At 41.3% G+C, this 26,573-nt stretch overlaps 1 protein-coding gene across 3 annotated transcripts; it reads right to left on the reverse strand.

The window, feature by feature from the left end:
• pbx4 (pre-B-cell leukemia transcription factor 4) lies at positions 1-26,370 on the reverse strand (the record flags this gene model as incomplete). 3 transcript variants are annotated; one of them, XM_079233314.1, is made up of 9 exons in its annotated part: positions 1-90; positions 1,262-1,348; positions 2,251-2,321; positions 5,261-5,417; positions 5,682-5,817; positions 5,915-6,105; positions 7,083-7,327; positions 22,090-22,163; positions 26,186-26,370. In XM_079233314.1, 9 exons carry the CDS (start codon positions 26,368-26,370, stop codon positions 1-3), a joined length of 1,236 nt encoding a protein of 411 aa, XP_079089440.1. The 3 variants fall into 3 exon arrangements, with proteins under 3 accessions (XP_079089440.1, XP_079089439.1, XP_079089441.1); XM_079233313.1 differs by having other exon boundaries at positions 2,251-2,354; XM_079233315.1 differs by lacking the exons at positions 1-90; positions 2,251-2,321 and having other exon boundaries at positions 1,305-1,348.
• Positions 26,371-26,573: the final 203 nt, after the last annotated feature.

The following is a 26,573-nucleotide window of genomic DNA, read 5'->3' on the forward strand; positions in this document are numbered from 1 at the left end:
TCAGTTGGAGGTGTCGGAGTGGAGGCTGCCAGGAGGACCGGGAGGAGAGGTGACCGAGGGGGGGTTGGTGGTGTCCTGCCAGCTGTTAGCCTGCAAACAGTCAGGGAGGAGAGTATGCTGCATGAAGGAGTTTCATAATGAGTTGTCTAAATCAGCTTTATTTGTGCTTACAAGCTAAATGATGCAGCTTCAAGATAGCGTACTGGCGAGGGCCCTATGATTTTTAGTGATGCGGAAAACAGAAGGAATCACGGAATTTAGTGATGAAAATGACATTGGCGTTGGCTCGGCGCTCGCTGTTCAATGACGCGAGCCGAGAGGCTCGGCGACGCCTCATCGAGCAGCTGAATGTCTGACCGTCGGTGAGCTGCGGCCAAGGAGAGCGAGGGGTCGCTTGTTAGTCCGGAATTCGACACCAACAGCTGAATTTAGAGCACTTTATTTTATAAAAGGATGGAATGATTTGTTAATCGTATTGAATCACTTTCTTTGATAAAAAATAAATCTAATTCATTGATATTCAATACATTTTCAATTTATTTTCTGAATTGTTGGAATTTTATTCATCCACAAAATGTGCCCGAATTGTAAACCACAGAATTTGGGATATTTACTGGTTGCAGACAAAATTACTATGAATTCTTCAGTCGGTTACATAACGACGTTACCGGTACTCAAAGAAGAGTATGTATAAACGGTACCAGAGAATGTATAAATATCTTTATTCTCTCTCAGGAGAAATCTAGCTGGGCTAATCTTTTTTCTATAAATCCTCTTCCCTAATTACAGAAAGTGGGTTTCTAGTTTTCTTGACGCTCAAGAAATTGTTTTACTGGAGAAAACCGGCTTTAACCCGGTTACACAAGTGCATACAAAACGGTTTTCTTAACCCCAAGTTATAAATTATAAAAATTGAAGTCTCCAGCAAAATGCAGCTATTGGTTTATTGTCACATCCCAGAAAGCATTGATTCGGTGATTGGCAAGTTTAAGTCGCTGAAAGGTTAAGGTCAAAACTTTCCTAAAACTGCTTTAATAGTATAACTATAACCAAGAATGTTGTCCAACAGTGTTTCAATGACATTATTTCAATGTGCATTTGGAATCTTCTTCTGAACAATGTTTTGAACAATTGCTATGTGGAACAAAGATATAAAAAAAATAAGGAATTCCAAGCAAACTGAGTAGAGCATATTTTGTCAAGTATCCTGGTGACTAAATGCAAACCAATTCATCACTTGGAGCCTTTAGTTGGTACTCACATCCAGGCAATGAGGGTTGTAGAGGCCACTACCCGACAGCTCCTCATAGCCGCCCGTCAGGTGTGTAGCACGGTGCAGGGTATCCACCTGTCAGACAAAACGCACACAAACACATTTCAACATAGTTAGTTTTTTTTCCAACTTAACCACAGGCTGGACAGAAGGATGATGGTGTCCACAAACCTCTGCTGTGTGCATCAGAGCCGGTCTGTATTACCGACTGCTCTGCTACTTGTGACCTTGTTTTAATTAAGTCAATGAGATCACTAAACATTGTGGCTCACCTTCATGACTCCTTTAAACCACCGCTGCTCTAAGACTGCAACTGAAGCCAAACGCCAGTCTTACACTTTGTTATTTTTAATCTGTTATCACATTTCTACAAGGTGCTAAACCTTAAAAACAAACAAAGTAAACAGCAGAAGTGTGTGGACTCCTCCAGAACAACAACATTAGAGGACATTTCCTCTTGGTCTACATTAGGAGGTAAACAAATGGAGAAATAGGATTGAGGAATGTGTGGAAAGGGCAGGAAAACAAAGACTGAAAAGACAGGTGGCTGTTGGAAGTGCAGGACAAACTAGAGGTAGAGAAACTGATCAGAGGGGGTTGCTGGTTCAATCCGCAGATATTCCAGTTCTATGTTGACAACTACAAGAGTCTTTAAGGAAGGCTCTGTGCTTTCTCTAGAAAAACATGGGTAGGAACTCTGAACAATGGACCTACAGAGGGATATGCAACAACAAACTGACATCATTCCTCTTGAGTGAAGCCATACGCCCCTCAGGGCTGACTGTGCAGAGCAACGAAGGGTCAGCTTGAGTGTTGTTTTCTTTTGTTGGGGAGGAGTGGATGGGGCCAAAGGTAAAGTCAGGACGGGGTCTGAGGTCGAGGTCAAAAGGAGCTACACTAAGGGTAGGTATCCAGGGATTCTGGGTAGGTGGGTTAACGGCATTGAGGTCAACTCTACAGCTGTCCTCAGTGCATACCTGCGGCTGTAGAGAGGGGGCGATGTTGAGACCCTCCCCGTTGAGGGAACGCAGGCTGAGGTAGGCGTCGCCTGTGTGGGACAAACTGTATGACCCCGGTGACCCTGCAGGCAATATATATAGCCAATATCCAGTCAGCTCAACCACAGTGTTATAGGGGGTCAAAAGAGCAACACTGGTCATGGACATCAACTGAAAGACGTACATTTTAATAACCAGCTTCAATATGCGGGTCAATGTTCTCAGCCAGCGTATGCTGAATTTATAATTTTACAAGCCTTGGCTTCAGCTGCACACAACTGCTTAAATGTGTGCCAGCTGGAACAAAAAAACTAAACCAAGAGGTGGTTGTAATTCCAAATACATTTTACAGCTGCAAAAAAATAATTGTTAAGTGTAAATGTGGTTTCTTTGGCGAAGCTGTCCTTCTCTGTGGATCACAGTTTGTGGTTTTGATCAAGGAAAACTGAATGGCACACATTTAAGTTTCCAAGAGTTGGTGGTTTTGTTCACCCTTGTTGGCTCAAATCCAGACAGGGCTGGGCATTAGTGGATGACATGAGGGGTTTCACCTTGTGGACGGATGAAGGCTCCAGTAAACTTAAAGCAAACGGCTGCTCAGAACACACAACAGCGACAGAAAGCTCCTTTCCGGCAGTCTGATTCATTGCTCATGTTGTTGTCTGCTTTATACACATTTTAATCCCTTTCCACGTCAAAAAATTATTGTTGGAAGCCGGAATGTTTACAACAGAAAAAACGTTGTGACATTCAGATAACATGGTTGGTCTTCATTGGCTTTAATGCTTTGTATAATCAATGTACAAAGTCTCATCTATAATTAATTTAATTTTCTGGTACAAATTTACATAGATATATCCATTGCACTCATCTGCTTATCAGTGACGACTGTGATATGTCCTCTTACTAGCTTAATGCTTTAATTTTCTTCTCATTCAAAAGAAACATCCTTTGGTCGATGCAGCAGCAATGCCATCGTCTTGTTTGTGGATCTCAGTTGGCAACTAAAATAGAAATGGTGCATTTCTGAGACCATCCAGTCCCTTGTGCCTTCACTTCTTATTATAAAATGCTTTGAGTTTAGTCATTCTTAAAAAGGCTTTAACAACTGGGCTGTCCAAAGTGGTCCCCATTTATCTCGAATCCACTGACGCCACATAAAGGGGAAGATTAAATTAATTAAAACATCTGAATGATCACCTACCGAGTCAATTCAGGTTCCTCAGCAAATAGGGGTTATTATACTAGAACTTAGTGACGCGTGTTGAAAAATTGTATAAACTAAGAAAATGTACAACATGGATGCAAAGATTGAGGTAACACATGAAAAGCAAAAGCAAGTCAAATAATTAATTGATTTGGAGAAAGAAAATTAAGCAGACATCAGGTGAGTCGCTCCAACTGACACTCATCATCAGTATCTCAACAGTTCATATCAAAGTGTTTGAAAATATGTTAGAAAAGCATCTGACACACAAAACGGCACAAGAGGAATGCAAATCACAGCTGCCCACACTGCACACCCGTCAGCTGTCTGGTCGAACGAACTGTTCTACATACCTTTGACATGATAGAACACCAAAGGCGCAACAAACAACTTGAAGAATTAAACATTACAGACTTTTTACTGATGGGGATGAAGATCTGGAAAAGAATTTGTCTAGGAAATGATACAATCTAATGCTTTCTCTGATTATAAAAGGAATTGAATTGTGTTGATTTTGGTGATAGCGCTTCGGAGCATCAGAGTCCCTAAATAAAGGGTCTACCTCGATTAGTTCTGGTTCTGGTTCTCCCATGCCTCCACAATACTGCATATTATTGTCCACATTTATCTCTTTGTTATATTCAAAATCCTTTATTTGATGCCACGATTGAGACAAAGCTGGCTGCCAAAATGTAAAAGTGGGCCCTCCCCTGAACAGCTGGCTTGCTGCAGCAGTACAGAATGAGTAAAGATTGTGTCCTGAATTTTTTAACCAGTGATTTCATGCAAAATGAAAAAGGGGAAATTCACATGACTGAAGAGTAGGGATGGGTATCGTTTGGGTTTTTTCCGATACCGGTGCTAAACCAATAGTTTTAAAACGATACCGGTGCCTAAATGGTGCCTGAACCGATACTTTTTTATTGCCAAGGAAATTCCTTTTCTTAAAATGTAACAATATATTAACTGTTTAAAGTATACTTTACATATAAATAAATACACGCAACACACTTGTCTTCAAACTACAGCTTCAAACCTTCAAACTATAAACAATATATATTTAAAAAAAGAACAGACACAAGCATCAGGTGGCCTGATGGGATCGTGTGCAACAGAACTCAGACACTGTTGGATTTTACAAACTGCTGCTTTACTGGACTACACGTCATCATTAATATCAACTTGAGAGATTTGTTCCAGCAAGCCGAGGACGGACGTTCAAAAGCTCGTGCTCGTGTCTCCAGGGATCTCTGTGTGCGCGCACTGTGAGTGTTGTGTGAGCGCTGGAAGCCCCGCCCCCTCGAGCCCCGCTCTGCATGCAGGCGGACAACAGAGTGGAGTAGTGAGCTCTGATCCGCGCTATTTTAATAGTATAGATACATCAAAATCCTATCGTTTTTAACGTGCGGGTACCGCGCTACCTTTTTAGTATCTATATACCGAGCAACATTACAGAGTAGTGTAAAAAAAAAAAAAGTATTTAAATCGGCTCAGGCACCGGAAGAAAGCACCAAAATCTGCGTTGCTTTTCGGTCCGGTAGGTACCGGACGTGTTGGAACCAGTGCCATATTGGCGCCGGTTCTCGGTACCCAACCCTACTGAAGAGTGGGCAGTGGGCTGAGAGCTCATTTGCATTATACAGTGTGGGACTTTCTTTGAACAATCAAGTCCTTGATACAGCCCTATCAATGAGCTTCAGTTGTGTGAAAGAATGAAAGTGTATGTAGATTAAATGAAGCCTGTTAATGAAAAGTGGCAAGGTTTGTTGGAGCATGTGGTACCTGAGTTTGGTGTTGCTGGAGAGTTAGCCTGGCTAGCCTGCGCAGACACATTGGCAGCATCCACCGCCGTTTTAACCGCGTAGAGGTTCGCTTCCTCCTGGAACTTACCGATGTTCTTCTTGTAGCGTATTCTCTTGTTGCCAAACCAATTAGAGACCTGAGGGACAGATGGGTGTCAGATATGCAAATTCAGGGTTTATTTTGCATTCATTTAGCTGCTGTAGCCCCCTCTGCTAAAACTGTTAAACATGGATGATTAATTACCTATCTTTACAGTTCTGCTTTTTAGCTTTAAAAAAAAAAAAGTTTTACTTGCAACACTTTTTTTTTTCTAGGGACATAGTAACCCCAGCTTCCCCAAAAACAGTTACAATGTCCTTAAGTCAAATAGCCCTGGGTAATATGGGTGTTAGCAATTCACCTGAGACACAGTGATCGCACACTTCTTGGCCAGTTCCTCCTTAGCTTCCTCACTCGGGTAAGGGTTAGACAGGTGGGAGTAGAAATACTCGTTCAGCACCTCTGTGGCTTGCTTGTTGAAGTTGCGCCTCTTACGTCTGTCACACAGAAGAAATAATTAAAAACATGCTTCAATTGTGGAGTCTTACACAATGTCAACATGCTCAGATCACTTCCACAGACCGACAGACATACCTGGCATCAAGGAAACGTGAGCGCAGAATCATGACGGCCTCGCAGGTGCTCTGTTTGAGTTGCATCTGAATGGAGCTGAACTTGCGGTGGATGATGGCCACCATGCGCTCAATCTCCTTGGGAGAGATGGGCCGTGTGCGAGACTGCTCTCTCAGCAGGTTCATTACATGGTTGGTGAACTCACTGCAGGCCTGGACCGAGGTGAGAGAGAGTGTGAGAGAGAGAGAAAGGAGGGGTTGAACACGACTGTAAAAAGATAGCCCGAGCACAGAGTCTGTCTCGTGCCATGACATCGTTCTGATGATAACATGCCTCGGCTGTCTGACTTGTCTGACTCCTGTCAATGCTCCTTCATCTTTTCTGAGAAAAATAAGAGCAATATCACGACACTCTCTGCGAGTTGGTCGTAGCACTGGAACCATAAAACACAGTGTACAGTGGTGGTTCTCAAACCCACGCCAGTGAAACACCAGGAATTCACGACCTGGAGCCATAAAGGATCAAGAGTGTGATAAATCTTGGCTGTACACAAAAAGCCAAGAATGCCGACTTGATTTGTGACAATGTTTGTCCATGTGGTCGTGGAAAGAACATAATCGCAATGTTTGTTCCTACAAATTATAAATGTATTCTGTCTGATAAAATGTATCAGTCAAAATACATGTTCATGCTTTATACCTTCACACCTTATTTAGGCAATTATAAGTTTAGCACACTGTAAAAGGGCTTATTAATGCACAATGAAGAAGAGACAAGATACTCATTCGAACTAAAGCCGTTTTCACAGATGAAAAGTCGAAGTAACCTGGTATAACCTTTGTTTGTTTGTATGAATGATACCTGCAGACTCTCAGCCGCCTGAAGCATGACGTGGTTGCCAATCCCTTCACAAATGTGCATTCCAAACAACACTACAGCACCTGATAATAGTAATTAAAATACCTCCAAACATGTAAACAGTCTTGTTGAATTGTTGGAATACAATCCTTGAGGACAAATTCTAACAAACCCAACAGTTTACTATATATTTAATTTAACACAAGCTGGTTTGTTACCAGACTAACAAACCCAGGTACACAGGAAATACGTTTCTCTCTCTAACTAACTGACCTCAATACAACATGTAAATAATGGCTAACGGTATTCGTTAGGTCTGCTCTGCACACACCTGCTCGTACTTCTCCAGCTCAGAGTGATAGATCTGGCGGATCTGGGCGAGCTTGGCTCTGTAGTCAGAGTGTTCAATACTGCTGTCGGTCGGTGAGCCCCCTGCTGCCGCTGCAGCTGCAGCCGCTGCAGCCGATCCTCCACCCTTCTCTGGTCCTGACACACCCTCCGCTAGAAGCATGTTGTCCAACCGCATGATCTGGGGATCTGGGGGGTCCTCCTCCTGCACACCTCGTATACTCAGCACTGGACAGAAGAAGAAAGAAAGTACAGGAGTTAAGCACGTAAGTAATTAAGTAAGTAGGGCTGCAACAACGCATCGATAAAATCGATAAAAATCGATTATCAAAAGTGTTGGCAACGAATTTCATTATCGATTCGTTGTGTCGCGCGATTATTACGCCGGGCAATAAGTCACGGAGAAGAAAAAAAAAAAGAGCAGAGCAACTGGCCGGCCAGCGTTTCTGAGATCGGAGTGAGACACGAGAAAAGCTGAGGTTGTGATCTCAAAAATAGAAGCTCTTTGACAAGTCGAGTCTTGGCCAATCAGCGTCTTCATGTTCCTCAAACTTGTTTTTAATGGAAGCTAGTCAGCTTGCTATCGCGTTAGCTAACGTGTTTGGTTGTGTATTGTCGCTAAAGTTACGTTATGTTCCATTACAGTTCAGTCTTGCTTGTAAAAAAACGTAACGTGATGAAACATGCCGTCACCCCCCGGTCTGGTTCAGTTCACGCTGTCACTCGTTAACGTTAAACCGGCACACCGGAGGATCTGGCTGCAGGTTTTTTTTTTTTTTTTTTACTCAAAGTAGAATGAAGCAAATCACGTAGTTGGGCTTAGCCAACAACGTGACGTCGTGGTCATAAGAGACCCAGAATGAAAGAGTTTAAGGAAGAGGACGCTCTATATGGAGCAGTACAGCTTCCCACTGTCCCAGTATTTCATACATATTGATAACGCAGGGTATGTAAATGCAGCCTCTGGAGGGATCAATTACAGTAAAAAGGGCTCACATTTGGCAGATGTAAAGCATACATGTATGTTTTTAGTGTTAGTCCATTTTGTTGTTTTAATTAACAGCTCAGGGATGTTCAAGGAGCAACCTGTTTGTGCACTTTCTGAAGATGTTTTGCACTGTCACTTCTGTTTTCGAATAAAGGGTTGGAAATGAACGCTTTTTTGATAAAAACATTTTTTTATCCGATTCATCGATTAATCGAAAAAATAATCAACCAATTAATCGATTATTAAAATAATCGTTAGTTGCAGCCCTATAAGTAATTTACCTGTCGTGTTTTTGTTACAGTCCGCACTTTCTAAGACTGAGCAAACCTGTTGGTTAAAAAGTTGTTTTGAAACCGACAGACCACACATTTCCCTTCAAGGAGAAGGCTAATTCTGTGGGTTCTAGAGGTGCATAGGAAGACACTTTATCACTGCTAAAATTCAAAGAAGTGCAGCCCTGTCAAAACCCAGTCAGGTCTCTCCCCTGAGTCATTGCTATGGGTGCCTGGCTGAATTCTCAATGAGCCTGAACTTCTCTAAATCAACAGCAGAGGGCAGTGTGGTCCCTCTGTGGCAGGCTGCCAAAGATAAGGGCATGAGGCATGGGACCAGTAATGGGAGTGCATGTGCTGTCACTATGAGCCCCAGTGGCCATAAGTATAGTTATCAGTTGCTGCTCTCCACCACTGCATTATACCAGGACCTCTGTCAGCCTGCAGCCATGCTCTCATCTCTCTCCCTCTCCCTCTCTTTCTCACATACACACACTTACAGATACCAACCACTCTGTTACTGAAAACTTTAGTCCAGACACCCATCTTTTCTTCAGAGCCTAAAGCTGTTAAAATAGTTTGCCCCGTTTGCTTCTCAATAATTCAACTTCGGAAAGCAAGAGTAGAAACTTGGCATCATAATTCCATATCTTGGGCATACTCTGTACTAAAAGTCAATTTATTTTGTAAATCGTATTAATGATATGAAACATCTGGTTCTTCCAGAACCAAAACACAAATAAAAAAATAATTGTAGAGGCTGTTACTTTTATTGCATATATTTACGAGGAGCTTTTTTATTGATAATTACATGATTACATATTAGAGCTCTATGATTGGCTGATTAATCAATTAGCCATCGATAGAAATTAAACATGTTTGACAAACTATTTTGGTAATTGTTTTTATAAAAAAATGCTTAACTGATTTCTTTAAGAGGTTTCAGAGCACTGTTGGTCTGACAAATCATTTTAAGACGTCTCCTTGTTGTGATATTCCTTTGCATGGTTTTTATTTTGTATTTTAAACAACAAACACAAAACAAACAAATTGATTCATCTAAAATAAATAAGTGCAAAATTAGTTAATTAATTGAATTATTCTTTGTAGCCCTACAACACATGCCAACAAAAATAATGTCACTAGGATTTTACTGCCAAATGTACAAAAGGAAGTAAATTGTCAAAAGTGAAAACTTGATGAATGTGAATGCAAATAAACATAATAGTGTGTCGACATGCATGTTGCTCTTGTAACTGGAGACTTCATTAAGGAGCTAAAAGCCAATTTAAACAGCGCTGAAACCAGACAGGATTCTGAAGGAGACAGACACTAACAATATGGATGACAAGATTAATCCCAGTGGAAACTGGGTTAGGCGTTCGTCCTCCTTAAGGATTACGCTAGTTAGTCAAAGCTCATCATCAAAGGTCAAGGGGTGCATGAACTCACTCATTCATAGCTTTGCTTGTTAACAGAACTTTTACAATCTTATGATTCTTTACGTTGTTGTAAAAGTTCTCCCGGAGAATCACGCTGGGGGGGAAAAAGAAAGTTTGCAGCCAAGGAGCAGTCAGAGCTAACAAATGAGTAGAGCCGTACTATAGCACAAACAGATGTGAAAGAAACAGGGACAAAAACAGCTTTGCTTAAAGTTTCCAAGTGCTATGGAGCAGATTAGTTTTTGCTTTTTCAAACTTCATTTGATAAATGAGTCTGTTCCACCATTTAAGGCCCCTCATAGCAAAATGTCCAACTTTTCCTCCCCTTTTTTCTTGTTCCTTCTTGCCTTTTCCTTTCCCTCCGCTTAGGTCTCCTCGCTCTCCGAGGCACATTCCTGCTCTGCTGCTCCCCCCATCTCAGGGCTCAGGAATGCAGCAGACCCAGCCGCCTGAACTAATGACCCTGATTTCGCCCATCTCTTTCCCTCCTATTTTACTTTCCTTTCAGTCATTCACAAGCAATCTCTGCACTTCCTAAACAGATAAACTATAGCCAATTCATTGATTAACGACCAGAGGTATTTGTTGTGTACCTGTTGAGTCTACATGACTATTTGGGTATTTTGACAACACTCTGATGGCGGTTAAAGTTGTGCGTGTACTGACAAAATGTAGGCCAACTCTGATGGTCGTAAAGTGCAGGGTTGATCTCTACTGTACTCACTGAGAAGTACAAGTGACCTTCAGTGAAGAGGGCAACTGTGGCTCTTGAAGCTTCTCACCTCTCCCTCCTCCCCGTTGCCCCCGCTCCTCATTATGGCCCCCAGCTGTAGCCTAATGCCCCTACATTCCCCTAATTACTCCAATTAAGCTGTGATTACCCACAATTGCACTCATGCACAGTCTAGTGGCCTAGTGGTATCATAGCAGCTGTTGAGATAAGTTAAGATGCTGCACAGAAAAAGAACATGTGACATGGGTGCAGGAAGAAATAAAAATAAGAGTCCAGGCATCGTCCACTCACAAACCAACCATGACACTCCTGAAGAATACAAAGAATACTACAAATCTACAGGTCTGAGAGCTGGCTGGCTGATTTGCAAAACTAAGCAACGTTTCTTTTTGATCAACTCACTCCTGACATCGCCGCTGGGCTGGTTCGGTTACTGGGAGACTAAAACCCAGACTGCTGCAAGTAATGATACTTAAATCTGCTCTTTTTTCCTCTCTCTTAAATAAGAAGACAGCTTAAGGCCCACAGCCTACATCCACAGCTCTTAGAAATCACACTATTATGCACACGCTACCACCCTAGCTGGGCTGTGTGGCATTGAGAGACGGAGCGAGCAACACATACTATGAAATATTCAGGGTATCCAGCTGGGCTTTCACTGCATACATAATCATTCTCATTTCTGCACAGCCAATGTGGAAACGGTGGGCTGTGCAGACATAACGCACAATATATGAAGTGGTGCAGGTAAGGGTGAACAACCTCACCAATAGTGTGGTGCTGTACATTAACTGTAATGCCTTCCACACATAGGGATAGATAAGACTTAAACGCAGTCAGTATATCATTGCTCAGTTCACAACACAAGCTTTATCCTTGTCTGTCTTTTCCCTCGCTAGCATCCCCTTTTTCACTCTCTCCCCCCCAACACACATCCCCTCCCCCCTCTCCCTTTCAGCGCACCCCCACCATCCTCCCCCAGTGCCCCCCCTCCCTCTGTTCTCCATTTCAGTCGAGTTCTCCATGTGAGCCGCAATCCCTCATGCTGTCAGCCCCCCCCTCTCTCCCTCTCTCTGTAGACAGACAGGATTAGCATTTTAATTGCATCAGCTCCCTTGGGTATTCTCAGCCTTTCACTGAGAGAGAGAGAGAGAGAGAGAGAGAGAGAGAGAGAGAGAGAGAGAGAGAAAGAAAAAGGTAAAGAGAGAGGGTAGAAGGAGAACCAAGGAGAATTGAAAAAAGGAGTCACAGGAGAAGATATGTGTGTGAGAGAGGAAGAGACAGAGAGAGGAGAGAAAGAGAGAGAGCGAGAGAGAGGCTACAGAAATATACAGAATCCAGAGTACAGACGTGCCAGAGAGCAAGCGAGCCAGAAAGAGTGAAAAGATAGGACTGTGAAAACATCAGTTTTTCCTTTCATTACATACAGAGTATTCAGATAAAGAGAATGGGCCATAGAAAGATGAATTTTACAATGAAAATATGCTACATGAATATGCAAATTCCCCTCACAAAAACAAATCTCAACCGCAGCTCTGGAGGTGTGATAGGTAAAAAACCCTGTATGGGGATTAAAATGGTTTGCAGGATACAAAACAGTGAAGGCAATACAAATGTGCCAGGGAAAATAAAAACTGGGGCCAATCTGCCTGTATTACACTACGCTTTTCAGATTTTCACCCTTAAAAACAAAAAGGGTGAAACAAGGGAAGAATTCCTGTACCAAGCATGACCTTGTCGTTTAAACCCAACAAGGTTGAATTTGGTTTCCAGGTTGAATGAAACAGCTCTAGACTATGATTGTTTTACCTGAAAAGCTACAACAAGGAACTTCCATTTTCTGTTGACTTTGGCAGTCCCTGTGGACAAAAGTGGTAGTGTTTTAGAGCGCCAGAGTCCGTTTAGAAAACCTCTCATGCTACTGACAGTTTGCTACGCTCAGTCCTGGTACTCCCGTGCCTCTCTTCCCTCCAGCGGGCCCGGCTATACGGCCTGGGCCTACAGCAGCGTAGTGTCGATTTTGGGACACTGCTGCTTGCACAGCGTCCCTCCTCCCACCGGAACTTCTGACTAAAGGCGGCATCGGAGCCGGGTCTGGGTCTGTCAGCAGTGCACTGGTCGCTGTCGGTGGATCTGAAGGAGTATCTGGTGAACCTGCATCATCGATGATGGGCACTGACATCAACTAAATTGAAATAAATCGCTAATCTTGTCCTGATGGTCTAGTTTACTTACCTAGGTCATAAAGTATTAAATTTTACAACCATTTTTAAGTTCCTCACAGTAACTTTTAAGTGGAAGTTAGAACAGCATGATTATGGCTAAAATTATATTAAAAATTATGTTGTATTCATTTTGAGATCACAATTACTGATCACAATTTTTCATATATTTTTTTAAATGATCATATTTATAATTACAACGTAATTTAGTTCCTTTGCCAAAAATCTTGGTATTAGTATTTTTAATAACATACTATAAGCTGCTTAAAGCCAACGTTAGTGTTAAGAAGTTAAACGAGTCATAATTCTTGCTCAAATACTCAAATATCCATTTATCTAGCTGTGAAAATATCTTTCAAACTACTGTGTATATTCACGTTTCTTGCCAAAAAAGCCTAGGCGCTCTGTTATAAGCAGGATTGTTCTAGGGAGAGACCCCATGCGGTCAGCAGATGAGCCACTCACTGCAATTACTCTGAGCAGCATGCATGGGAATTAATTATATTATAACAAGTGTCTGATTAAGTTAGTGGCTCCAAATATTTTATGGTTGTTCCTCTGCAGCTTATTTTGGACTTGACGGTTGTGCAAAATTACGAGCATTTTGCCTTCTTCACTCCTGCTAAAGATTTTCCACACCAACGACATGTGTGTGGCTGTGGTATTACCGTTTGTGCAAATGTGTATGAACATGGGAAAAAAAATAAAAATAAATCACAGTGCATCTCCTAGAAGCAAAAATATAAACAACATTGGGGCAATTTTTGTTTAACCAAAAATGTAATTAACAATGCACTGCTTTAACTTTCAAGTTGTGCTACATTCTTGCTCATTAACAAATTGTTGCATTAAAATAAGATTTAAATTCTTTTCTAAGGGGCAGCCGCAACATTCAAGTATGTATCTCTCAGGCTGCGGCTGCAGTTGTAGCGGGATGGCTGATCCCCAAAATTGAGACCAAACAGCTCAATAGCCCCCTGGTGGCTGTTAGTTTAGGAAGCGCTTGATTTGATATGCAGTGGTGTTTTTCATAAGCGGAACACTATTTTACACATCAATACCACAGTTGGTCATGTTCATTAATTGCTGGAAACCAAAATCGTGATCGAGACCAATATTTGATTAATTGTGCAGCCCTAGTGGAAGTGTGACTAAACGCTAACGTGACCAGACCTATCCTGTTTTTCCAAATTGTAACGTTGCATCAGTTTGACCTTTTGACCTTTGAATCCATGCAGTGAAATCTAAACTTCAAATTCATAATGGTCAATTAGTCACCCAGTAAAGTATGTAAATGTAAAATCACATGTGCTGATATTACGACTAGCAGTCTTTAGCAATCAGAGTAGGAACCTTGATGCCGATGGCACTTTCTTTACAAAATCACATGTTGTAACAATCAATTAACGTCAACGTTCCCCAACAAGTTCCTCTGTGCAGAGTAATTTGATTTATCGTGCCATTTCGGAAGAATATAGGTTGCTCAAAAAAGAGGCCTGGTGAATTATATCGTGCCTTAGGCGAGTTGTAGAATATGGCGTTTGGGCATTTTGCCAAATGGATATTTGGTATAGCTAAATTAAACTGTATATTTCACATTAAAAAGTGTGTACCCCATTCTTCTAAAATGGCGCTTTTGTGGAGTACAGTCTACTTAATGAGCCTGATCCATATGTCCATTGCTAGTTTAAGCAGCTCACGCTAATCAGCATCTGTTTGGTAGAGTCCTGTTGCACGCAGCCCCCCACTCTGACACACACACACACACACACACACACACACACACACACACACACACACCTTGGGCAAACACAACACTTCAGTCCAACACATCATTAATCAGCCCTTAATTAACTAAAGAGAGCGACTTGGACACTCGAGCGATGACTACGTGTACCCCCCTTGAATGGTCATAAACAAATACACCGTCACACAAACAAAAACACACAAACACTAATGAGGGATGGATTGGATCAATTTAAGTTGTCACTTCATCTGCACAAATAGAAGGCATTAAAGGCTCTACAATTAATTTCCCTGTGTCTATAATTTATATGAATAGTCAAATTGTTTTTAATATTCATTCCAATAGTTCTTGGCAGGCCAATAGTTAAAGTAGGACGAAATACTAATTTAATCAGCAATTCAAAGATATATTTAAGTTTAGAAATACTGGCAATGCTCAAATAAATACATAGTCTGCAATCAAATTCAAATAATTTGCCACCGTCACAAGCAGTACATTGGTGCACATGTAATTATAATCTGCGCATATTACATTCCTCCAAAAAGTTATTCTATTTTTCACATGGTGGTTCCAGGTTGATTTACTTCAAAAATACAAATCCCACTTTTTTTCAAACATAATGTGAAAACAGAAATCATATGTGAACCTCACTCTTATACAAAAACAATTAAGAGTTAAGTTAAATCTCCTAAAATGAGACTGATGGTAAACTTATTTTTTTGTGCTTTTGCGTGGGTAAAACATTGGGCTTCAGTCCCTTAAATGTGGACAAGACAACAAACATCCAGATAGCAAGGACAGTATTAAACAGACCTTGAGCTGCAGAGAGAATACTGGCATTTGCCAAAAGTAAAACAAAAACGTGATTCAATTTGGAGGCAATCGGCAGGTGGACAAGTAACTGACCACACATTGATGTTGTTTTTTTTGTTTTTTTAGGCGACTAGGGAATAGAAGATCTTTGTCAAGATTTTTTTTTTGTGTGTGTAATATATATATATATATATATATATATATATATATATATATATATATATATATATATATATATATATATATATATATATATATATATATATATATATATATATATGAGACACAGAAGTGCCTTAACAAATGGTGCTTAAAGGTTAATGAAACACTGTTGAGCACCAGTAACTACATCACCAACATGGTATTCCCAGTCTAGTACACTTCTGCACGCAGAGAAAAAAGAAGAGACAAGGAAGTAGGAATTTGAAATGTCACAGGAGGAAGAGGAGGATGACGAAGAGCACCTAGGCAGGAGGCTTGTTAAAGCACTGCTAGGATCTTCCCCCAGTCAACTCTCATCAGGCCAGCTGCCTCCTGTGCTCATTAGCACAGACTCTTAAGGAGCTCCTAAAGACTTTGTGAAAAATGAACGCTCATTTGAGAGGTCGTTAATTTGCACTGTTATGCAAATTAGGTGGCAATTAAGCGATAGATCAGAAGAGCAGTGCCCATTTATAACAAGTGAACAAGCATTATGACAAAGTCAGATGGTGCCAGAGAGAGCCGAGGCTACATGGTTAATCTGCACAGGTCCGATGTACCGGTTTAGTAAGGAATAAAATCACTGTGTCTACAGTATGTCTGCTGGTCAGGATAACACTTTACCAGTGGTTTTACAGGAGGGTTTCTTAATTTGCTCAGCTAACCTTTGCACACATAAATAAGTACACACATTACAAACTGATGGAAACAAACTAATTATCCTCCCAGAATAAGGATTTATTCTGGATTAGCAAACTACAACATCAATCCATCCATCGATGCTGATGAAGAGTGCCACAGGCTTAGCGGCAGCATGGGCTTCCCATTTTCTGTAGTAACCCAATGCACGCTGCTAATCCCCCACCCGTACTAGCCATCTCGCCCCTGCATTTATGACATGGTGTGAAATATACAAACATACTGTCTGGGACAGCAATGTGCACTACTGCAGAGGGGTGGAAGGCTCCCATCAATTGTAATTAATCCTTAATTAATCAGGATTAGGAGCTAGGCTCTGGCACTCTCCCACCCCACCGCCACCAAACTAATGCAATCCAGCTGAGACCACATTTACATATCTTTAATTAAAGAGATGCCTTCTTCTTTAAAGAGCAAAGCCTAAAAGCAATGTTTGAGGCATAGACATGCTCAGAGGGAGAGCAGATGAGATGAAGCGGTAGGAGTCCACCCCGTGGGTGATCCTTGACCGATACTGATGGGTCACTCAATATTTCCTGGTTTCTTGTTGATAGGCATAAATTCATGGAAATGTGTGGATCCAAAATAAGCAGAAAGTGTGCAGAACATGTGCCTTGCTTATCGTGTCACTCCAGCCAATAACATTTCAGCCATGTCTGTCACAAGTATGCCCATTTCCTGAGAGTCGCTAAATTCTATTTGTTGGCATTTTTAATTCACTAAGTAACCATTCTTCCAATAAAATATGGCACAAATAACACTCAAATGGCAGCAAATGCTTTATCATTGATGACCCACTCCTCTTCCAATAAACGCTAACCCCACTGTTCTGCCATCAAGGAGTATATGTTCTTAGTAAATTAGACAAGACAGAAAAAATTCTAGCGTGGGCATTTGTGCTTATATAACCATGCAATTCATTAACACAATGCTTGTCAACTATTAAAGATTTTTTTTTACTCAGTCGTTCATATCCAGTTACTCTGATCCCTGTGAAATACTGAGTGACAGCACAGCCAAATCATTTGGTGAATCAGGGCCAAAATTATGTTGCAGCAGTCTTGAAGGTGAACAATTCCACTGAGCTTTCCCCATCCTACAAACACTCCAGACAGCAGTTTCCCTTGTAAATATACAGAGGTTCAGTTCCTACAGGAATTATACCACATGGGGAAATCAGTTGGCCCACACACCATTAGGCCTACGCTGAAGGTTGGGGTGCGCTGCCTCCCCACTTTGGGCTGGGTGGTGGGTGGTGGTGGTGTGTCTGTCAGGGCCAGGGGTCTGTGTGATATTAGCCGTCTGCCAATCTGGCTTGGGGAATGGACACCGAGTAATTACTCCTGCTCTTACTGCCTCATCAATCTCCCTGTATCGCTCCTGCAACCCCCCCAACACACACTATCTTTTTTCGTTCTCTTCTGCAAAGAGGTCGGGGGAAAGAAAAAAACAATTGAGTGGCAGGACACCAGAAAAACAACAGAGAACCCTGAAAAGCCAATAAAATAATCCAGCACCACTGCACAGTGAGCGTAGATATACAACCAACTCTTTAAAATAGAATAGCAGAGGATTTAACCAAAAGAAAAGTTGGTGTGGCGATACAAAGGTGGATGACCCATTCTCGTTTTGAACCCAAGAGATAGTAAAACTGATAATGAGGTTTGGTAGCTTCACATTGGTCACATTTAATACCACAAGCTATTTTTCATCTTGTTACGGCTTTTGGCTTAAAAAGGCAACGTATGCTTTCCCTCATAAAAATATAATAAGACTTCCCACAGGTTCCTAACAACTCATAAAATGTTATGGCTCTGTTCCAAATTGGGCTCTTTGAAAACTAATAATAATTAAGTTGCTTTAATGAGGCATGTGATTCACTAGTAGACTTCATGTACTGTAGTCTGTGGGATACAAACATCTAAATCAATCGTGATGCTGAAGAGGTTTTTCCCACCAAAGATTGAGTGCTTCCAACAAGATAACACTGGTGTGTGATGTTTTGTTGTCGACTTTCATGCTAAAATAAAAGACACAAATTTGAATTAGATTTCTAAAGGTTCTAGAAACATTGTTTGTTTTGGCTGTGAATTAACACATGACAAATATGTGCGACTTTTAATGGTGTTTTGTTTTTTTGTTTTTACAAATACAATCATGCTGTAATTCAATTAACATGCAATTGGGACCATTTTGTTGTTGAAATGGTATTTAGACAACCGGAGTGCTGTGAATGCCAAGGTGGGGCAATGACTATATTACATGGTTTTGAACAACATTACGACCCCAAATTAACTGATTTAACATGTGTTGTTTAATAGTTTGGTTACTCTCTGAAAGGGTTTTGTGCTAATTTATAGACTGAGGATGCAAGGATCCATTCAGATAAACCTTTCACTACAAAACAAGGGGCTGCTTGGTGTGTTTGTGCTACAGATACATTAACAACTACTTTGAAGGCGTATTAACTGCCAAGAAGCTGCATTGTGGTGTATATACTCATTTGAGGATTATACAACTCTGGACAGTCAACACAGCAGCCATATTTGTTCTTCATCAACGTCTTATTCATATTAATTCAACTAATTGTATTTGTAATCATTGACAAGACATCATGACTAAACAGAGGCTGCTTTTATAATAAATGTAACCAGAAATAGCCCTGAAAAACATAAACCAGAGAGAGAGAGAGAGAGTTCATGGAGTAGGCTTAATTTCACCATTCATCCATCTTGTCAAAACATTAATAGGATGTGATGATGGGTTGTCAGCAAGCCACTTTGCCAACATACTAGCCAACGCTGCTGGTTCTGCTGGCAGGTATCGACTGAGATTTTGGTGCTTGTATGCGTTTAGAAAAATAAGACATTTCCATCCAACATAGGTAAATAGTATAAATTCAGGCAATGAATGTGATCCAAAACACCTCTGACATTTGTCAAAGAGCGCAGTGAGGGCTTGTGGGAGAGGCAGACAGCAGAAACCCAGGGCCCCAGACACATTGTTAGGACACCTCACAGAGCAATCAAGTGGCTCAAGTCAACATCACGCTGGCTACTGGCCATCAGGATTTACTTGTTGTTAAATCCTCACTGTTGCTCCAAAAGGTGCTCGCTAGTTTGCCGCCATTTCTATTCAGCCATCTAGTAGCATTATCGCAGAGTTGTTTATCAGACAGCTTATCAAGATGAGTGGCAAGTGTTGGGGGTGTGAACTTGTCCAAGTGAGGGGGAGGAGAGTAAGAGACTCCAAGCTAAAACAAAAACAAGAAAACTGTAAAGCTTTAATTCCGCTTGGGGAAAAAAAAAAAAAAAAACTATTTTTTTATTTCAAATCTGTCCAAAAATAAACAACTGGGAATGTTCAGGCTTGAAAGGGAAGGACTTGAGCAAGGTGACAGAACAGAGTGAGTGACAGATTCACTGTTGTCACGTGTAAAGCACAAGGAATGCATAAAAGTACCCAAACATACCCAAACTTAATGAAAAACTTCTGAGAGTAACTGCAGTGGCTTGTGAGAGATTTTGGCATAAGCTGTCCCATTGCACCAAGAGCTATTTTTACAGCAAATACCCATGAGAGCGAGGGAGAACAGAACTGAGTTGAAGCAAAGCCACTGGCTCTCAACTTTGATCATTTCCCGTCTTTTTCCAAGTGCTTTAATTTATTTTCTGGAGTGTATCTTTAATAAAGTATTAACAAGAATCAAATTTCACGCAGATGGAGGTCATGTCTAACATGAGAGCTCAGGACAACGCAGGCACTGTTGTAAAATGGGGGGTGTTTTGGAGGATGGTGGGGGGGGGCACTGGCATTTGCGCAGAACATTTCCTTTACAATGAAAACAATCTAACCAACTGCAGCACTCAGAGGAATTCACCTCCCATCCCCCACAACCCACCTCCCCTCCTCCTCCTCCACCACCACCACCATTACATTACCATATCAAAGCCCCGAGTTCAGAGCAAGTCTTCTCTTTCAAGAATGGGAGCGAGGCAGAGGGAGGGAAGGAGGGGGAGAGGACAAGACCGAGGCAGTAAGAGTAGACCCAAGACCGAGTTTGCTTTTATCCTTTTTCGGTGTGTGTGCGCGCATCTGTGTGCAAGAGAGACACAGTGTGTATATGGGTGTGCCGACACAAGTGCATGTTTGTTAGTGAAAGAAGACTGCAGGAAATCTGTGGAGATACTAGAGGACTACTGATTGGGTCTTCCACAAGCTGCACTGAGGAGAAGTCAATTCACATTCCGGAGGCACATAATGGGGCCTGCAGGGGGTCTGATGGAGTAGCAGAGAAATGCCAAAGCAGGTACACAGTGCAGTCAGGAGGGCACTACGTGGCAGATGGCCAGCAGAGTACAGGCACAGCCAAAGATCTCTATATCTCATGGTGGGCTTATTCACGTCAAGCATGACTCTTTTGTTAACCTATCTCTATGCCTGGTCTGTTTTTTTCTTCTTCTGCTCAGATTACTGTAAAAGTACTCACAGCCACTCTCTAGTTTGCTGGGAGGACTAAATGTGAAAATCAAAGTGAATGGCATTAGGGTAAATAAGACCACTGGTTGCCTGGGAAACAGTGTACCCTGCCCCACTCACTCAAGCCTAGCCTTTACTTTTGTCCAATCGCTGGAGAGCAATAATACATTATTGACAAAGGGCCACAACAAGGCAGCAGTGCAGCATTTTCAAATTGTATTTGAACAAGATAGGTTTGCTGTTAGAAGATACACAAGGCCACTGAAAGAGGGAAGAGCACAACGGAGAGAGACTGGCAGAGGGAGAGGATTTAAAAAAGCAACCCATTTACACTACCATAACCATCAATCTGCCATCCATCCCGGGCCTGCGCGCCTTTGAACCACACTAGAATCTGTCAGACAGCTGACTTGAATAGCTAACAAGATGAGAATAAGAAGCGTGTTAACGTTGAATCATTTTATGAGTAAGAGCACATCTGAGATGCTTACATAGGCAATAATTTCCATCAGATCATGTGCATTAGAATTTCAGCATTATTTGCTAAGACAATGTTAGAATAGTCTTAGCATGTTGTGTTCGGATGAAGATACTGCATTGATATGTATATCAATGTATTCCCAATACACAATAACCCAACACTGTGTCGTGTAGTTGTTTTAATAGTGTGGGAGAAAAAAAAAAGTCTTTGAACTGAAATAGCAGAACAGTTTGACTGTAAAGCAATAACCCCTGTGGAGTTTTTCATATCTGCCTGCTGTCAACTAGCTGTGCATGAACCTTCTTTTGGGATCAGGTTTGATTTTTTTCTTCTAATAATTTGGATATGATACTTTGTGGTAGTGGCAGCAGGAGGCCTTATTACCTTATTATTAATATAGTAACTATTGCTGTGTAATACAACAAACTGTAACACCCTGTTGGCTGCACCACTCACACACGTCACAGAAATGCAAAGTATATTTCTGCATTCAGGTACTCCAACAAAAATTGCAATCTGATAAAGAAGAGTGTAAACTTCGGGTGGTCAGCATGTTCTGCAGCAAATTCTGCTGTCAGACTCAAATTTCAAACGGCAATAATCCACTAAAATTTGTTTCAGCTGGTCAGTGAGAAGTCTGGTCAGCAGCCAAAATAGGTTTATAGGTTAGGTTTCTATACTTACTAGGCCAAAACTAAAAATGATCTTGGACCAAAGCATACACAATACATACCGCTAAATCAGTTCTATAACATATACAATCAATATTCAAACAATATAGTTCTCTGCAAGGCTGTTCAAAAAGTAGCTTGGTGTCAGGTAGACTGGAACAAAGGCACACTGCATCTCAACATTGGGTTACAACCTGTGCAGAGTGGAACACAAGAAGAGAACGAGTGAAGTCGAAACTCACCCGTCTTTTCTTTGATCTCACAGAGAACACTGAAGAGGGCTGGCTTCATTCTGTGACAGTTCAGGGCATGCTTCCTGTAAGAGAGAAGAGGGAATAAGAGAGGGAGAGAGCGAGGAGGATTACGATAAACAGACCTCCATCTCAAGTCATTCCATGTCCTCCCCCATAAAAACAGGTAGAGGAGCTGTATGTATTATGCATACAGCATTTCAACAGTGCAACCACGGCAGGACATAGCCATGTTGTTTAAATGCATTCTCAATGGTCAAATGCCATTGTCAGTGCAGAAGCATCCCTGATACGTCAATCTGAACTACCAAGAGTAATGTTGTCATGTGGATGCTTTGCACTGGAGGACAGGTAATGATGCCAAACCTCAAGGTCATCATTACTGAGCACCAGATTTCAGAGTTAATACACAGTAATCTTATTTCTACCTCTTACAGGAAGACCTGTTCCATTAAAGTAGATGGTGAGTTGATAGAACGGATTAGGATTAAGTTTCAATTTTAATTTAATGAGAAACATTCTCTTTAATGTCAAACAGGCTAACAGCAATAAACAAAGCAGAGAGGGCAAAACTTCTACAGTTCACCATAACCAACTAAATGTCCTGCTAATTCTTCTACAGTATGTCCTTCTACAGTATGCATCCACAAACCTATACAGCTTACTTGTGTATTACAACTTGTAAAACTGTAATACTGTAACAAAGCCTGGTTCCTAAATGACACTATAGTCTCTATCGTTAATTATATTCACAGTGCACACCGATTAGATCAGAGAAGTGCCGAGTACACATTGAACTACGTTTTAAAAGATATGTTTTTCACATTTAAAAACTTATGAAAGGCACACGTAACAAAAACACGTCACTAAGCATGCAATACAAGCATGCTACACCCATGTAGCTCATAATGTTACTTTGATGTTGTGCTCGTCAGAGAGGTGTTGTTTAACTTGTGTGATCATTTTGCAGTGCTGTAGAAATATTACGTTATCTTGTAAAATGTTTCTGTTATTTTGTGTTCCCCATTCATTTTTAATGAATACTTCTGTAGATGGAGACAATAAGCATATTGATGTGATTTACAAATCACAACAGACATCATGTATTGCAAATAAGTGACAAAAACTTAAATATGTAATTGGAAAAGTGAAATTATTTAAGTATAAAAACAAAACAAGCATGAGGCCTCCATTTCTGATGAGCATGAATTGGGAAATATGAAACAAGAAAAACCTGAGGATCACAATGAAATAAATATTTATTTTCCAAATAACATCACTAAGAATAAATTGAAAACAACCACAGATGAACATGATTTGGCTATGCCTGACCTCAACACCAATTCCAGTTGTGAATGTCTACTCCAGTATTAATGAGGGGACTATGGGGACTAGCAAATAGTGCTCCTACTGTATGCCATGTAAGAATGCCTTTCTGTTAGACTATTTTGTGAGGCAGTATGATGTAAAGAGTTATGTGTCTAGCTTTAAATGTGTCATTTTGTCCACCAATTGTGTCACTGCTGGATTGAGTTGGGGGAGGGCTGCCTTCAGCATGGAGGGTATGAGCAGGAGGGGGAGAAGGAGGTGCTCATGCGGTCCTGTACTGACCTGTGCTGGAAGTTGAGTGGCAGGCCACCCCCTGCCATGCCCCCCCCTGCTCTCCCTCCCTCTGTGGGGTCGTCTGATCCACCCCAATGCGCCGGCGATTCCTCTGGCCAGCATCTGAACATATGGCGACAGGGTGAGAGGATGAGGGTGGATGGTGCGCAGGAAGTGTACTCTGCAACACCAAGTTCTTGCGCTGCCCTGACCACTCCCCATCCCAACACACTGCCACCCTGCACGGCAAGGACGTCATGCTCACACGTGAGCCACACAACTTGTAGACCATGACCGAGGAAAAGATGTAATGCGTGGGTGACAAACTTGATCAGAGTTAAGTATGATGTTGATGAAGAGTGTACATGTTAGGTCATTCTAACTGCTCTGCTATACATTATGAAAACTATTTGTAACAACAGGCCACATGCAGTCCTGGAGTCTGGTTGTGTTTGGTGCTTTTACCTGAGGTAAACCTGAGAAATAAATTAGCGTACAGCCTAACAATTCCACACTTAGTGCAAGCTAGTCCATCAGCTCAAGCTAAAAGCAAACCGCTCAGAAAATGAATATTTATTATCAAAATGCCTTCAATGATTATATACAAACTATGCACATGACAATAGCGAAGATTTGCACTGTACATGCCACAAAATTTGCATCCAACTGCCAGTAGGCTGCATTCTTTTTAGTATTAATCCTGCACATATATGAGGACATGCTCCGAGTGGGAGTTTGAATCAATACAAGCATACAACAAGGACACCTCTGGCACCTCCGAAGCAACCACACCTTTAATTAGTTTTTCCAGAATGCCTTGTTAACGTCTAATAATAGGCCTGATGTGATTTCCTGCACTACAATTGGCCCGTTAACTTCAAATAATTGAAATTTACATTATTTGTTGGACCATGGACTAACATTGCATCAATGGTCTTCACAAGCCATTAAGGATATTTAAGAAAAAAAATTTAAAAAAATAAGACTGAGAGAAGACAGAAAATAATAGACTGCAATAAATATTTCAAAGGAAAATTATTTGCTTGGGTCAATGAAATAAGGCCTGGTTAAGCCCTCAAACTTGTACTGAAGAAAAGGTAATATCCCAGTGTTCATAAGCTGCTGGTATAGCATCATCCCTCCCCCTCACCACCATCTCATTAATAGAAACTCGATTTGCGGACAGCTGCACTCGCGTACACATTATAGGAGAATTGATTGCACCCAGCACACAATGAAAAGGATGAACACCAGGGAGGGAGGGAGTGAAAGAGGAGTGAATTAATTAAGAGAACCAGGTGGTCAAATGTTGGGTGGAAAATCACTAGCTAATGACACATCACACTGTGGCCACAGTCTCGCAGTGGACGGTTGTCTATTGTTGAAACACTGTGGCTTCATCTCAAACTGCCCCCATGCTCCTTGAGCCACATGGCAAATGAGTGCTGGTCAGTCGCTCACTGCAATGCATATATACACTCCTCAAAATAAAGATACTAAAAGACATCTAGCACAAACATTAAGTGACGAGTCATATGAATGAATGACTGCTGTCATCACAGACAGCTCTGGGCTGATACATGGGGCAATTGAGTAATCGTTAATGTATCAGCTCATTTGCATATCAATGACTAATGTTATCGACACTCATTTGATGCAGAGCGTCATTTCAGATACACGTTGTTATAATTAGGCAAAGCTAATTTGCCATAGTCTGACTTGTAATTTGTTAAAGCTTTTGCGATGTGACCAAAAATACCTATTTTCACTCACATAGCTGGAGCAACTTAAAAACATGCACCATCTCAGAAAGCATTTAAGTGCTTTGTTGACGTAATTCTTTGTAGTCACACCAACTAATTGGTGTGAAAGGAAAATTTGCGTCACTAACAGGATATCGTCCTATGAGTGAATGGAAAAAAACTCATGAAATATGCAGGCTTTGTTTTCTTTATGCAGGGTTTAATGAAAGCCTTGATAATACTACCGATGTGGCCTGAAACTACTACTTTTCTTATCAATGATCCATGCATGCAAACACAGCTTTCATGTTAAACAAGTGATTATGCACATTCTACACGGCAAACATTGGCATAGACTCGATAGGAAATTCAAACTTTTTAATTTAACCCTTCATTGTTAAAACCAATTATGATTTTTCAATTCCCTTTTTCAAACAAGTGAGCATGTTTACAAAACTACAGCACACAATAAAGCACGATTTGAAGTAACAAAGAACCACCTTCCAAACTACAACTGCACTGTAATGTGGATGGTTCAAGTTATGCTGTATCTAACGTTAAGTACTGGTTTAGCAACGGATTGCAACGCAACGAGAAGTTGCATTAATGTTGCAGTTACGCATTACCTTAATTAACGGGAAGCTTTCACAGAAAAGCTTGACCCACGAAGCAAAAAACAAGACACATACAACGCACTTTAGCTTAGCTATCATGTGTGGAAAATGGCTCTTCGTCTGTCTTACCTGGCCTGTGCTTCGTCCAGGCTTTCGTCGGTGATGGCCATTATTTGCTGTAAGATATCCCCTATGTCTTGTTGAGGTTGACCGAGGGACTGCTGTTTCCTGACCGAGTCTGGGTCACCGACATCGGCTTGTGCTAGTCCACCGAGTCCGGTGAGACCAGTCATCATCCTGGTCTGGTCATCCATACTTTCAAAGAAAACTCGTCCGTTTTCCTCAGTCGAAGAATACACACAAATAGCTAGCCTGTTAGCTAGCCAGCAAAGTATTTTCTACGACAAAACCATACAACACTTCTTACCGTAACCGACAACGACGACTAAAAAAAAAACTATTAAGGGTCGTTGTCCTAAAACAGATCACGCTTTACAGTCGCTCGTGTTTTCGCCCC

The sequence above is a fragment of the Taurulus bubalis genome (genome assembly GCF_910589615.1).
Source record: "Taurulus bubalis genome assembly, chromosome: 17".
NCBI lineage: Eukaryota > Metazoa > Chordata > Actinopteri > Perciformes > Cottidae > Taurulus > Taurulus bubalis.